Source organism: Tetrao urogallus (assembly GCF_951394365.1).
Source record: "Tetrao urogallus genome assembly, chromosome: Z".
NCBI classification, from domain to species: domain Eukaryota; kingdom Metazoa; phylum Chordata; class Aves; order Galliformes; family Phasianidae; genus Tetrao; species Tetrao urogallus.
Window position 1 is genome coordinate 67,391,608 of NC_136816.1, and position 16,469 is coordinate 67,408,076.

Here is a 16,469-nt window from a genome sequence, read left to right on the forward strand (position 1 = left end):
ATTAGGAGACTTCTGGCTATCAGAGCAAGGAAGTATCTAAATGGAGAAAGAGAAGAACAGGAAATGAAGTTACTGTAAAATAGAGCCTCATATGAACAAGATAATATAGCATGACTGCCTTTGATAAAATGAATTAGACCTGAGGATCAGAAGAATGTATTACAGTCCCATGAATTTATGTTTTCACTGCTTTTGTAGACAATCACAGCTCAATCTGAAACTGATTACAAGGCATGACATTGCGTTGATAAGAACAAACTGCTCATAGCATCCTCCTTTCCTGATCGGCCAACTGTTTCTAAGTCGGCCACACCTCAGTTAAACTAGTTACACTTGCTGCTTTCATCTCCCCGCATTTTATTTTTAACCTACTTCCCTTTCAGGGAAATAGAGAGATTTCACATACTGTTCACAAAGATTCCAAGTCCCAGCAAATTACGCTCCATCATGACGCTGTATCTGGATGAAGACAGACCTAGCATGTAGGGACCTGTCACCCCCTGTCCACCTCCAAATCGAGGAAAGGCAGGAGGACGCCAGCTATTCAGGAGAAAGTGCAGAATTTCAGCAACAGCTGAGACATCTCAGGCACAAAAGAATAGATTACCGAAACATCTCGGTGAGCTCATTTTATAATAAAGAGGGTTTCCAATCCAATATTAAAAATAAAAAGTACAGCTCTCAGCTGACTGTGGAGAATTACCTGAGCATCTTCTGTGCTTTTTTCATCTTTAAGCTCTGCCTCTTCAGATGCTATTGTAGAAGTCTCAGAAGGAGCTTTTTCTGATGACAGAAAAGATAAGTGAATTAATCTAGGATAATAGGATACAATATATGATATTCTGCAGACTGTTCTATCTTCTGCAGTATTAATATACAAATGCATCCTTTTCTAATGCTTTCTCATTAGACAACAGAGTAACCAATTCTCAGTTTGCAGGGTGATTGCTCAAGGATAGAAAAAAGCAATGTTATTACTAGATCAGACTGCAGTAATTCTCACTGATGAAATAAAAAATCTGATTTTCACTCAAATTAAACTTCTGAAATAACTTCTGATCTGAGTAACTTGGTTTCTGGAGTATTGCTTTCAGCTCTGGACCTTTCTGCACTCTGAAAAAGTCTGCTGTTACATACAATTATGAGCAATGCTCTCAAGGTACAAAAGAGTTACAGTGTGATTTGTTCTTTTTTATACAGATAAAAATAAATGTACTAGCTGCCTGCTGTGCTAAACCACAACACCATATTAAGACAATGATGGATATCCACATTCCAGTCACAGCCTTGAGTGTGTAGTGATGCTAGTTAGCATCAGGCTCCTTTAAACTGGTTCGTTTGCACACAATGAAAAGCACTGCCAACATCAACAATCCATGCTTTTGTGGCAATGACAATTCTATCTAGCATTTTGTCATACTTCAGATCATTACGCATATTTCATTAAGTGTTGAAGAAAAGAGGCACTACCCCTCCAAGGTCACTGCTAACAGCTGTTCTCAGGAGCAGTGATATCATTGTGTTACCAATTCAACAGGACATTCTTTGTGACACAGCTTCTTTCTCCAACAGCCAAAGCATGAGAAAATCACTAAACACTTTTTCCCTGAGGAAAATCGTAACCTAGAAATATTTCCTGACAACACAGCTCTTTAGTGTCTGATTGAACTATGTTTCCTGACAGATAACATAAGAATCGCAATACTAGAACCATAGAATCACAGAATGGTTTGGGTTGGAGAGGACCATCTAGTTCCAACCCCCTGCTGTAGGCAGGGACTCATCTCACTAAACCAGGCTGCTCACAGCCCCATCCAGCCCAGCCTTGAGTGCTTCCAGGGAGAAGGCATCCACAACCTCACTGGGCAACCTGTCCCAGTGTCTCACCACCCTGACAGTATGGAATCTCTTCCCAGTATCTTGTCCAAATTTACCTTCTTTCTGCTTAAAGCCGTTTACCCTCATCCTGTTACTACATAACCTTTGTAAAAAATCCCTTCCCAGCTTTCCTGTAGGCCCTCTTCAGGTACTGAAAGGCCGCTATAAGGTGTTTCCAGAGCCTTCTCTGCTCCAGGCTTAAGAGCCCCAGCTCTCTCAGTCTGCCCGCGTAGGGGAGGCGCTGCAGCCCTCTGATCATCGTTGTGGCCCTCCTCTGGACCCACCCCAACAGCTCCACATCCTTCTTGTGCTGGGGATCCCAGAACTGGATGCAGTACTCCAGGTGGGGTCTCATGAGAGCAGAGTAGAGGGGCAGAATCACCTCCCTCAACCTGCTGGTCATGCTTGATACAACCTAGGATACAGTTGACCTTCAGGGCTGCAAGCGCACACTGCTGGCTCATGCTGCGCCTTTTATCAGCCAATATGCCCCAAATCCTTCTCCTCAGGGCTGCTCTCAAGCCATTCCCTGCCCAACCTGTATTTGTGCTTGGGATTGCCCTGACCCAGGTGCAGGATGTTACACTTGGCCTTGTAGAACTTCACGAGGTTGGTATGGATCCACCTCTCCAGCCTGTCCAGGTCCCTCTGAATGGCATCCCTTCCTTCCAGCGTGCCAGCTGTACCTCTCAGCTTGGTGTCATCTGCAAACTTGCTGAGGGTGCACTCAATCCCGCTGTCTATGTTACTTACAGAGATATTAAAAAGCACCAGTTCAAGCACTGATCTCTGAAGAACACCACTCATCATCAGTCTCCCCTTGGACATGGAACCACTGACTGCAACTCTCTAAGTGCAACCATCCGGCCAATTCCTTATCCAGCCAGTGGTCCATCCATCAAATCCATTTTTCTCCTATTTGGCGTCCAGGATGTCATGCAGGATAGCATCAAATGCTTTGCACAAGTCCATGTAGATGACTAGATAAAATCCAAGGTTCAACTAGCTCAGTATCTTATATCTCACATTGCCCATTAGATATAATGATGAGAGAGGAAGAATGCACCAAGTATATAACAGTTTCCCAAACACTTATCCTGCCTCTGAACATATCTGCTTTAAGATTTAAACCATGGCTGAAATTCTCAAAGCAGGATAAGGAGTTTGGACATGTACGTCCAACCAATTGTAGTAGAAGACATTTAAAGACACTAAAGAGCTCTGAAAATTTCAGTGGGTGGTGTTCAGCTGGCTTCAAAAGCAAGTATTGTTTTCTACACTGTGGCAAACATCTGGCTGGCTGTTCATTTGCTTTTCTATTTTTGTTTCTTGAGAAAGAGGCAATCTATTCAATTCTATGGTTGTGAAGTATGATTATAATCCTCACATTGAATAAATTAGCGGGAACTATTGCTGGTACGTGGATGGTTGGACCGGATGATCTTGCTGGTCTTTTCCAACCATGCTGATTCTATGATTCTATGATTCTAATTGGTACCAGTGCTTAGCTGAAAATGATTGTGATTTCAGAAAATAAACCAACCTGATGCATTGCTTAATCTCAGACTCTGGCGCCTGCCTTCATCTGAATCTCTGAGTATCATGTTCCCGTTCAAAGAGAAGTGAATGGCTATTTGATCTACACAGCTTATTGGCTTGTAAGCTCGTTCCTTCAAAAATGAAAACACAACACAATCAACAGGGTGAAATATATTTTAAAGCCAGAAATACTTTTTAGCCTAAAATGCTAAAGCTAAGAAGTCCCATACTGACAAAATGTTTGCTGTTAACATTTTTATATTGAGTTCCTTCCAGCAGTTATTTATATCGCAAGATGCTGAAAGTCATAAATTAAAAATACAAGGAAAAGAAGCGAGAACATGAAATCTCTAGCTCTCCTAAACTACACAGAAAGGGATTTTAAATATAATTCTAGTACATCTCTATTGCACAGCACTTCATAAAAGACATCAATGCTCTATTGTACTGAGATACCTGAATGAGCTGTCATTCCTACATGAGAGCAGCACTATACAGAGAGAGCAGCTCTGATTTGGAAACAGTACAGGCTCCTAGCACTGTGCTCAGGCTTATAAGCACTACACTAATTCAACTATTTGAAACTAATTTTATCAGCACTTGCTTGAAGGTCACTGTACAGAGCAGCCATGCACTCATGTTCAAACTACATATTAAGACTCAGAGCTACATCTAAAAGCAATCAGAAGTGACTGCAGAACACAGATGCTTCAGTGGTTTCCTTCTAAAAATATGACTGCTACCTGTGTCCATGAGAGCATAGTATTGAGCCCACTTCACTCACTGTGGAGGACTAGACTGCTTGTCACCTGTGTACATCCCATAAAGATGGAAAACATCAACACCAAGTAGAGGAGACAGAGATTCCACTAGCTTCCACAAGACTGGGATTTTTCTAGTGATCTAGCATAATGGTTGTCAACCTGTTTACAGTAATGCAGAGATGAGACAAGCTCAGGTCTGTTTCACCTGCTTATCTATTCACTGCCTAAAGCTGGGATTAATGCAGGCGAGAGCTGGAAGAGCTGTCCCTATGGGCTCTCATTTCTTTCAGGAGGTGTGACTCTTCCCAGGGAGAGGGAGAAAGTAGAGCCACCCTTCCCCTCTGCCCCTGCAGCAGCCTATGCTGCTAGTGGTAAATGTTAGCTGGAGAAAGCCTCTCCAGGGTAATGCAGCATATACTCTGCATACGGACATGTGAAGGTGTGACTCTTGGATGTTTCCCAGCAATCTTTGATGCAGCCTCCCCTCCTCACTCCTACTCATCATGAATAGAGCACTTGTCACTGATCATAAGATTTCTGAATTTTCATACAATTCAAACAACTGAATCTTGATCTCAGGATCCTGAGGCATAACTACTTATAGACCAAATTAACTATTGTCTTTTATCCTCTAATCACCACTGAATGAAAAAACAAACAAACAAACAAACCAAAAAAACATTGCCTGAGTTTAGGTGCGCCAATTTTATTCACTGACAAAACTTGAGTAATTGTTATTTCCAACTTCTGAATAAATATGTCAATGCTTTTAGGCTTTCATCCTCTGCAAAATCCCCTTAGGAAGCACTGCCAGTAAATATGTAACAAGAGGAATTCCATATTAAAAATAAATCACCTGATAGGAAATAAAAAGAAAACTCAAAAACACCTAACAGCAAAAAAACTCAGTTTTAGAGGTCATGCCACACTTACTTTAAAGCTGTATCTGACGATATTCTGGGGGGCATGTGGATTATTAGCTGTCAGAACACGTGTAAATTCCTCTTTTAATTCCTTTGGAGGAGAAACAAAATAGCATCATAAAGAAAATGTCACTGTTATTCAACATAGAATATACAAAGATCACCAGACTCTTCATACTCAGTTCTAGGATGTTTGCTGCAGATATCTCGCTTGCAGTTGATGCCTCCACGAGAGCAGTGGTGTGAGCCAAGGTAGCTCAGAGTGGGGTCAAGAACAAAGTCATCTTGCTTCCTATCGTAATACTTCAATGGGTTTCTTGGAATTCTTTACTCGTCACGTTAATTTTTGTCTGTGGTAGCACTTTAAAAATGTTAGCTGCATTTTATAAGGCAAAAAATACAAACCTTTGTCTTGAAGCATACACATTCTATAAATCCAGTAAACACTCAACACAGTAGCAGTGCTTGCAAGCTCAACCAATTCAAACAAAAAATAGTACAAGTGTCAATTATTTTTACTGCTTGAGGAGGAGGAAGTGTGTGTAGCTTCCTTTTGAGAGCTGTTTGGAGGACAGGGAGCAACACTAGGGTTTTATAAGCCGTCAGAAGAGAGGAAAATGTAGTTAGAAGGGTGATTGATTGCATTAACCAAGAGGACAAGACATGGCCTCAAACAAAAGGACCCCTCTCTGTATGACTCCGTGAGTCAAATTCCCTCTTACTCCTGCAAAGCTCAGGGTTAGCACTGGTGTCCTCCTTATCTGAGGAAAGACTTGGCTCCATTCCCCTCTTGGATCAACTACATATAGTGTTACTTTGCCTTAAGCCCAGAGCTGTTGCAAAGCACATTCTCCCCACTTTCCTGCTGAAAGCCATTTTAGCCTGTGCTCCAGACACTGTACATTAACAGCTTTTAGTCCTACTCTTGCAGAAGTACCTCTGGAAAAAAAAAAAAACAACAACAAAAACAACACAAAAAAAGCCCCAACAAATGGGTAAGAGGTAGGCTTCAGTTCATAGAATTTTGTACACCTCTCATGACAAGTACAGACTCTGCTTTTTACTCACAGCTTCAGTCAATTCCAGCTGATCTGGAGGTTTGACCATAGTCTTTGATGCTGGCCACTCATCCGCTCCTTCTCCAACTTCAGTGGATGTATCTTCATCCTAGCGCAGGAAAAGGAAGTCAGTTTGAACACCAAGACTGTGGTTGGTTTGCTCACTCACACAGAGGCACTTCTGCATGCATGGTACAAAGAAGACCAGCATTTCCCTGTTCATCTCTGCATAAAAGAGACCGGATAACCCCAAATTTGCAAGTAGTTAGCAACAGTAGCTCAGTGGGTTAGAAGAGATACTGTCTGAAAATAATTCCTGGCCCATTATCAAATGGGAGTAATTCACAGAATCACAGAATTGTAGGAGTTGGAAGGGACCTCCAGAGATCATCGAGTCCAACCCCCAATAACAAAACTTAAGAAACTCCACTTGAATTTCAGTTTAAAAGTTGGCAATCGTTTTTTTTTGACCACATAATAACCCAAATGACCCGTACTTTAACTAAAAGACATAATTTCAATTCAATTGAAATTGAAACTTCAATTACTTCTTAAGTGTTATAATATAAGCTACACTTAGACATTAGATTAAGATACAAAGCTGCTAGGATGTGACTTCTGGATGAATGCTGTTTTCTTGCAAAGACCAGTAGGTCTGCATTCCTGCAGTGGTGAGAGCTGCTCTCCTGGGGCTAGACTAGAGTTGGTATCATGATACAATATCATTAATAGGAAACGGATCACTGCAGGGATGAATTTCAATTACTGGTCATTAAAGATAAACTGCTAGAACACGAGGTTGCTGATTACAGTGTTTAACTGCTCAGCATAAAATTTCTCCCTCAGTTTGAAATGTGTAATGAGTTGTTTTAAAATAAATCAAACACTTTTTTAAATGCAGGTCTCTCTGGTCTATTAAACTGTATAGCCATATGGAGCTGTCAATGAATACAGGGTGTAACTGAAGGCTGTTTGCAAGACCTAGGAAAGCTATGCTATCAGCAGAGCAGCACAAAGGTAAAAAGCACGTGATGTGTAAAAGCACACAGTGCCTTAAAGTAACAGAGAATTTTGCATATGCCAGAAGCCAGGGAAATTCACAGGCTGCAACTTTTTTCTCCTAAAGGTAAAGGAAGCCAAAATGAAACAAGCTGAAAGGAAGGTCAGGCTCCTCAATTCTCAAAAGACTATGAGGGCAAAACAGCTGTTTGTGATTTAATGCTACTCACATGAACACCTGCTTGTAGCACACTTTTCATACACAATTCAATGCCAGTTAGTTCAGAGCTGTTATTTTTCTAGTGACAAAGATAAAAATAGTGTTGGGTTTTCTGTGTTTTTTTTTCATTTTTTATTTGAAAATCAATACCTTTCCCTTTTAAGAGACTTAAAAAGGGGGGAAAAATAACAGGACTCTAATTTATTCTTAGAAGGCAAAAAGTTGTTTGTCACAAGGTCTGTTTAAAAGCATGTAAATTGTCCTTCCCCCATTCATACCAACGGTGATAAACCCATCTACATCAGCTTACGTTTTGTCTCTGTAAATGAAGAAGTAGATTAAGATTGTTATTCTAAGCACTTATCTGCCTGCCAGTGAAAGAATTGACAGGAGTTAAAAAGTCAAAAACTTAACAGTATTTTCCCTAATGCTTGTATTCCTATGTTAATAAACAAATCTGGAATATGTTTTGAATTTTCTAACCAAAGCAGGCAGTTTTCTCATAGCCTTTGTCAGCTTATATTTTGGAATTTATATCATATACTTAAAAAAAAAAATTAGTTTTATTTTGCAGTTTACCAAAATTCTGCCTTTGTTTTAGCTTCCATTTCTATTCTACTTTGCTAGTGTAATTCCCTTCTCAGTGGAACCCCTTATTATTAAATCAATTGGAATGTTAATAGCGCCATAAAACAAGTCATTGCTCAGGCAGAATCTAGTTTGCATCTCATAGACAAAGAAAGAAAAATGATGTTTTAAAACTGGATTTGTGACTTACCCGTTTTTTAGTTGAAGCCCCATAAAGCCTCGGTTGCACAGCCTTTCCTCCTGGAGGTCCATTTTGGTTCTGAAGTGAGAACAGACCCAACATAAAAATTTAAAACACTCTGTTCCCCAGTTTAACTGGAGTAGAATACAACTTTAATGTGCTTGCTAAGGTTTGCTGCAATGGTATTTTTCAAAAGCCAGATATACCAGTACTTTATTCTAAATGTTTTTCTGAATGAAAGGTAGTCACAAACAAAATATAAGACAAGTTCAACAGAATGGAGAAATGTGAGGCTCTGTCCTTAGCATGCCTTATCTGTGGTTCACACATGTCACACACACCAGGTTCTAGTGCCTCACTCAGATACACCAGAAAGACCACTCTTGCCCCAAATGCTTGCATGTCACAGTGAGGTCAGAGACAGAAGGTTAGCACCTACAAAGAGGAGATTACTGAAAAAAGCATTGAAAACTGATCAACAACTGGGAAGTTAACCACCAACAACTTTCTTAAGTGCATCACAGCAAAGAAAAAATTTAAGATAGGCTTTAAGGGGAACAATAAAACAACAAAAACCTTATAGCGTCATTCTAAAGAAGGTTGCCCAGAGGTTAAGAAAAAATGCAAGGACAGCAATGATAAAGATTTGTGAAGTACTCTACAGAAAGCAGAAGAGGAAGGGAAAGATCCTTTTGAGAAGATGCTGGGAGACAGATTAGGTGAAGAACTCAGAAAGCAAAGAATGAAGCTAACGTATTTTAAAAGGAAAACTGATAAACAAAGGAGAAGACATCAGAGACTTTAACAAGAACAGTTTAAGGATGGACCCAGGTAACATCAGATGGGACTGGTGGGAAAAGCAGAGTTTCCCTTTGGAAAAACCATTTGATTTTGTCACATGGAAGAAAATACTAGAGAAGAAGGAATGAATACAGTGAGGTGGAGGGGTAAGCTCCCATGTGTTTATCATTTTTCTTTAGAAGAACATAACAGTGTACCTCTTAGCTAGCCAGGTAGAGCTCCAAAAGTATTCAAAAGCAGGTATTTAAGATGCTTTCTCCAGGATGTCCTTTCAGCTCCAGTGGATTTTTGAACCTGAAATACTGTCCTTTTTGTTTCATGTAAGTGAACCTTTTTCTCCACAAAATTAATCAGGCACTTTGGAATCCATGCTGACTGTTAGCACGGACAACTGCCTACATCAAGGACTTGTACAAGCCTTGCTAACGGGAGCACAGATGTGTATATGCAAAGAACCACTGCTCACTGTTAAAGCCTGCTAGTTGCTGTTTCCGTCTGGTTTTCCCAGTTCTTCAGCTGGAAAGCCTAGTTTTACATTATCTTTGGTTTGTCCCCTTTTCTGTATTTCTTATTGATAAGTTAAAAAGCATGAGATGCTACACAAATTCCTAGGCTCTTCTCATGATTCCTCTTCATTATAAAGCATAAATATTCACTTCTGTTTCTTATTAAAAAATTAAGTACCTGTAATCACTTTCACAAGAATCTCCAAGTCTTATTTCTAAAGTCCCATTACTTATTACAATGTGGCAAGACATTTCCAAGAAGGAAAATATTTTCAGACGAGAACAAAGTGGAGCAGAGATGAGAGACCGTGACTTTCAGTGTTGTTTCCCATCATACAAGCTGTAAGAATGCTGTTACTAACAAGGTGCGATTACTTTTATTCCAGAAAATGTACACTAAAAGTGATGACAAATGAGCAGACTGATACTAATTTCTAAGCTTAGAAAATGTGCCTTACTTTGAAATACAAATTGTTATTAGTCAAATGGACACATACAAAAAGAAAAAATCAGAAAAAATAATTACATTTACTTTAAAACCCTCCGTGGGGTGATAGCAGAGCATAGCAGAGTGCCCAGAAGCCTTGGCATTACAGCCCCTATTCAAACCATGGGATAACACAGACAGCCTGCTTCCCCCATGGTACTGCTCAGCAACAGAGCATCCTGTTCTGCAAGGAAGATATTACATGCGAAATAGATACGATAAAGGTAACACAATTTAAAACAGAACTTCAGAGCAGAATATTATTTAGATCTGAATCAAAAACAAACTCTTAATTCTAAAGAGGAAATAAAGCCTACTCACTATTACCCTTTGCAAATGAGCATTTAAAAGCGTTTATCCAGCTGTAAAGGCATTGACAAGGCAATCTGACGGTAATTGCTTTTGGCAGTTGCACACATTTCAATTAACATACTCTAAAGAGCCACAAGTGAATAAATATCTGGAACCGTATTGAAATCCGAAAGTAACATTGAAGAGAGCTGGGATTTGATTCCAGCGTGTGGAAGCAGCACAAACCCTACCCCATTCCCACACAGCTTAGAACTTTGCAGGACAGAGTGTGAGCTTAGGTATTAAAATGGCAGCAATAATCCAGCAGAGCACAGAAGTGAGGAACAATGTAGGACAATGCATAGCAGCACAACCCCAAGGCTCTGTGAAAAAGGCACAAATCACCACTATAACAGGGCAGTCTGCAGGTCTTGGCTTCTTGCTGTCATTCTCCCACTCTCGCTTCTCTGAACTCCTCAGGTCAGGAATGTCCTTCCTGATGTGGCCATGCATGCTTGTTACTCAGCTCTGTAATATACGATTGTCATTACTAGCAATGTGTTCTGGGCTCTGTACTAGACTGCAGGTCCTCAGGACTGAAGCTGGTTGTCTGAACTCTTCCTGGCCTACCTGCAGCTTCATTTTACTCACTTTAGCTGGGCAGCAATTTTTCTAATTGATCACAGGCCTATGGCTAGTCTGCTCTACTTTTATTTTTGTAAAGAACCATCCATGGTTTTATGACTGTAGCATAATGCAGAAGGAAAAAAAGGTCTGGCACAAAAGAAACCCTGGAAGCAGAGATATAGAACATGGCAAAGAGGAACACAAGCACAGGATGATTCATAATAGGGCACAGGATTGGCACTGGAGATTTCACAGCTGCAAACAGTTTACCTTTGATCAGCAGAAGAAATGCAGACCTGTCAGCCTGGGCAAAGATGGTTTTAGGGATAACAAAAGCAAACAAAGAAACAAAAACCCAGAATCATAGAATGGCTTAGGTTGAAAGGGGAATCTAACACTTGAAAAACATCACATGTCAGATGCAATGTTGAACAACACACCGACAAAGGTGTAAGTGTGCTAGTTATCATAGAAAGAAACCTCAGTCGGGTCCTAGAGTGAGAAAGAAGAAACCATCAACATGGACATCTTATCCTTCCCAGTGAAGGACCTGGATGCTAACATCTTGCCACCCTGTTCCCAAAGACCAATGATAGCAGAATGAAGCTATTGACCTCGGAACCCAAGGAGCAGAAGAGAGGCGAGTACTCCACCAGAAAAGGGACATAAAACTAAGAAGCTTGCATGCAACAATTTTAACCTACATTATTATTACTGTTATGCACAGAAGCATTCTGACCATCCACGTGGTGCTGGGGCAGCTTGCTGGGGGCTCTACCAGCAGCTACACTGAGTTCCCTTCAGAAGGGGGCAAGAACACTACTGGCAAGACAGTTATTAACCACACCTCTAATCTCTGGTACTTTGAAACACAGAACACATCACCACCACCCCAAGTCCTAATATACCTCAGGATTACTTGGCTATCACACAAGTACTTGGCTACATGCTACAGACACAGCTAACACAGAGACTAGTCTGGCAACAAGCAATCTGAATGTAGAATTTGTTGGATATACTGAATTGCAGGCACAGAATATTCCACAGAAGCTAATACAAAAAACAGAAGGCAGCATTCTGGAAGCAAACATCATTCTTGCAGGGGTGCGTGACAACAGCCCATGTTAGCAAAGTGCCTGAGGCAATGCAAGGTTCATGTCCAAGAACCTGAAATTGCTGCAATCCAGCTGGAAGGTGACACAGATAGAGGGATATGTGATGAGATGCTAAAATTTTGGTAATATTTGCACCATGGAAGATGCACTAAAACTGACAGATCTCTTTAAACTGTTAAAAGAAGCAAGGTGAAGAACAAAATTAGGTCAGCCAAGAATAAAAAAACATTTTACATCACCTCCAATTCAGATAATAGCACAAAGTCTAGCTGTGCTAGTTGCTGGAAAAGACAGCCGTTTTCATTGGTGTGCCTGTGCTGGGTCCTTTTGTTAATTCTTTCACAAGCTCCAGCTTCCTGTAGATCTTTCCCAAACCAGCACACAGTTCTTCTTGCCACCAGAGCTCAGAATGATGACCACTGTTTCCTCATCATTCTGTTACTCCCTCAATGTGTTACACGTAAGCTACTATTTAAACTGCAATCCTTTTGCACTGACAGCTCCTTCTCTCTTCTACACAGCATAGTGTTTGTACAAGGGAAAGGTCACAAATACATTTGGACGTATAAATAATAAACTAGAACTGTGAATCAGCATAATCAGATATTCACCAGCAAAGTGCTGATGACAGGGGCTGGCCTTCATATACACATCTCTAAAATTCAAGCACATCTTTGCTCTTATATAATGAGCTACAGAAGTGAAATAAGAAAGTTAGCATGCTATTTTATTAGAACCTCAAAGAGAAGTGCTCAGAAGCAAGAAAATGCAAGAATTAAGGTTGCTAGGGCAACCTTCAATTCATCCCATTGAGCACAAGCATGATACATGGCTTAATTGCATAATCACACTCCTTTTTTTATACTTTCCCTGCCTCACTTAAGCTCTCCCATGTGCAGAATATGGACAGAGTTGAGACAATAAGTTGCTGTTAGTATTTTGGTTTATGTTGGTAAGCATCTAGTCGAACACTCAACAAAGAACACTTAAATCCAAATAGCTAAGTTTTAGCTAATTCTCCACAAATTGAAGACAGCCTTGCCACAGAAAACATCATAAGCCTTCATAAGTGTTCTAATTAAACAATGTTAATAATAATTATTAAATTCCTTTAAATAATAATTATTAAATTCCATTCTAACTAACAAGAAGAAGAGTGTGAATATGTGGAATTTATATTAGGGAAAAAGAGACACTGTTGCTAAGGAAATCAGGAACAGGTAGGTGGGACAAACTAGTTGCAAGGAGTTTCTTACCTCCAGATCATCATCTTAACTCAGAGCACTGAGGGATGTGCTCTAATGCTCCACTGAAAAATGCCCAAGTGTGAACTCCTGCATGTTGGAAATGTTTCATTCTAATGAATCATCATCCTATGTTAAATAAATGGACAGATTATTGTAGTTCCCATGCTGAAAAGAAATAGCAGTGATAATACCTAAATTTAGGACATATATAAAACTCAGGTGATAGTTGCTTTCTGGAGCTTTCTTCCAGGAGGTGTTTCTGACGGCACCTAGAAATTCCTCCCTGAGTCAGATGTCAGATACACTGTAAGACAGGTCGACTGTGCTACGGCAAAGATACAGTAATCTAACAGGATGATGCAGCTGAAGAGAAGAAACAGATGAAAACTGATGCTTTAAATGCCACTTAATTTTCCTTTTCCTTGCTTCAGCTCCCTCTGCTGCAGACAAGCCAACAAGAGATGGAAACGAGCAGAATCAAGCCTTCAGCAGGAAGTTTTCCTGTTGCTGACCTCTCCAGAAAGCATTTCTAACTCTATTTTTAGGTTGAGTGCTTTGACTGTCTCCAAGCGAAATTATTCTAAATAATTTTAAGTATAAAATAAGAACATTATAATAAGAACAAGCAAATTATCACTTTCCAAGGGACACTGCTGTGTATCAAAGAAGCAGTTTAAGGCTGGCATTTAGGAAAAGCTGTCCTACATTTGCATCTGCATTACAAACATGTAATGGCAGTTTTATGAAAGTTTTGCCCTCGACACCTTGGAATTAATGTACTTCTGCCTGGACAGAAAGAAAATAAAGAAACGTACACAACCATCCATTCACGTCTCATAGGTCTTACTTATTCTATCCACAGTGATTATTACTCTCTCTTTCTGTTAGTGATGTGACAGCCGCCCATTGCTGATCCTAGACTCATCCACTGATTTTATATAAAATGGACAGAACAATGGGTACCTGCCTTCCTGATGAACAGCAAAAGCTCTGAAGCTTTTTATAAGTCATCTGGTTTCCAGACATGTCTGGTTCCTTTTTAACAGACATTTTGTAAGGCCCTGCTGCTTAGTTATTTCATCTTACACTGCATTAAACCTCTGAATTGTCAGTGGCAGTGCTGATGGTAAATAAATCATCCTGCTGTCAAAGAAAGAAGAGATTTACTCTCATGAGCAAGTATTCATTTAATAACCAGGTCAAACCCTCCAGTCACAACTGCAGAAATCCTTCTGGAAAAATGTCTGTACCACTCACAAGCTGACCCCAGGCCTGCCCTGATTAATCAGGTAGGAGCCACAACCACACCAGCATGAGCACTCTCCTCCTGTCAGGACAAGGCTCCTCACTACCGCCTTTGCTGAGTGGTTCCTCCTTCCCCTTCACTTCAGCTTAGACCACCTCGTCCACACCAGCTCTTACAACTGGCCACCACACATACATAATAAGACGAGGAGCCAGGCACACCACTGTACAACAACTTCTTGAGTAACATGAAATTTCTCCTTGTTGTTAAAGAATAGAGTGGGTACAGCACACCTGGATTTGCAGATCCTGCCTACAACACCAAAGAACTCAGCAGGGATGATGGAGTTTCTACAAAACTGAACTTAGTTCATATTAGGCAAATCTTCCAAAGGCTGCAAATTGATTACCTATTAATGGAAAGCCCATTGCGGAACACTGACAAACCCAGCCTAAATATTTTTTAAGATTTTAAAGAGATATGCTGGCAGCCTTTCTGCTCCCCACACCGTTTTCAGAAGACAATCAGACTGCAAGGCTGAGCAATCACAGAACGCTCCTGTTAAGGTTACTTATCTTCCTGAGCATGGACATCATCATTCCTGCTTCCTCTGGAGCTCAGCAAATAGGTTAGCAAGTCAAGGGGAAAAAAAGAACGGAATTCCTTGTAGGATTCTAAAGGAGAAGAGGGAAAGTCATTACAAGCAGTGGACTTGAATTTTCTGTAGAACTGTTTAATAATCTCCTGCTAGCTTTCTATTCTTGTTTTGAATATTAGCAGTCTCCATAGTAAAATACCACTTGGCAAAATGAGCAGATTAGTATGGCACGAAAACAAAGCCAAGGGAAGCAAAACGACTTGTGGCCTGCTCTGCAGCAGACATCCATTTACATCAGTAGGGATGCCAATTTAAGTGCTATTTGCCAAGACATTTTAAAGTGACACCAAACAAAGTGTTTATTTTATATTTCATGGATGGTTTCATGCATACCTAACAGCCAACAAGGACCTTAAAGGATGTGCTTGCAGAAAGTATGTGTCTGCTGGCTGCATTCTGGGAGGGGGCCTCTCTGTCCCTCCTTGGCAACTTGCTGAGCAGCAAAAAAAAAAAGTTGCTGACACTGTCAGTGCGGACAAGCCAATGTGTCAAGAGTAAGGAGGAACGCCTTGCTGTCCAAATTCAGAACTTTTCTTAACAGAGCACAAGTTACCTCCTGACAGCAGTTGACCCTTTGTGGCAATCTAGGAAATCTAGTTTTACCTACTGAAAATAAAAAGAGATGTATGCAGTGTCAGCTAAGAAACCAAAGGCAAATCAGTGGGCTCAGCCATGGAAGAACGTAGCAGCACTGGGTACACTCCACTGCAGAAAGCAAGGATGAGCCACAAAATAAAGAACTGGAACTCTGGATCCAGCACAAGCAACACCTTCAACAGCATACCTGACAACCATGTTTAAAATAATTGTTTTTATGAATCTTCAGCACACCAGGGACTATGCACAGGGCCAACAGATTGAAGTCCCATGCCTTACCAACAACCTTCTGCAAGCTCTTGTACATACCACACAAGGTTTGTATTTTTAAAACATTATACCTCAGAGTGTCCAGTATGTCATACTCAGGATCTCCTTTTCAAGACAGCTGAGAACCTAATTCTTCCATCCATCTCAGCCTGATTAGAAACATTGTCCAATACCCTTCCATAATTCTGCACTTTCTCAAAATGCTGTGGGTCTTAATGGTATGTAACAAATTTCAGATCAGAAAGGAAGGATGTTAGTGAAGTACACAGAATACAAAAGTCTTATTATTTACAATCGAGGCATACTGGAATGCTTCTTATTAATATCCGCAAACATACCAAAGCCTAATGATGCTTCTAATAAAAGTTCAAGTCACATCAAATGATTCATTTTAAATCCACTTCACTTCATCTACTGCCTTCATCTCTGACCTTCTGGCATATTTTCATCCAAGGATACGGGAGATTCCATTCA

At 40.4% G+C, this 16,469-nt stretch overlaps 1 protein-coding gene across 1 annotated transcript in view; it reads right to left on the reverse strand.

Annotated features, from left to right (window-relative positions):
* Window positions 1-16,469, reverse strand: part of DNAI1 (dynein axonemal intermediate chain 1) — a gene marked incomplete at both ends in the record, with an annotated part of 135,691 nt that overhangs the window by 114,478 nt on the left and 4,744 nt on the right. The window contains 5 exons of the mRNA XM_079548150.1: window positions 704-783; window positions 3,422-3,548; window positions 5,115-5,195; window positions 6,173-6,271; window positions 8,160-8,228. Coding sequence (XP_079404276.1) covers window positions 704-783; window positions 3,422-3,548; window positions 5,115-5,195; window positions 6,173-6,271; window positions 8,160-8,228 — 456 coding nt within the window. The remainder of the gene's footprint in view (window positions 1-703; window positions 784-3,421; window positions 3,549-5,114; window positions 5,196-6,172; window positions 6,272-8,159; window positions 8,229-16,469) is intronic.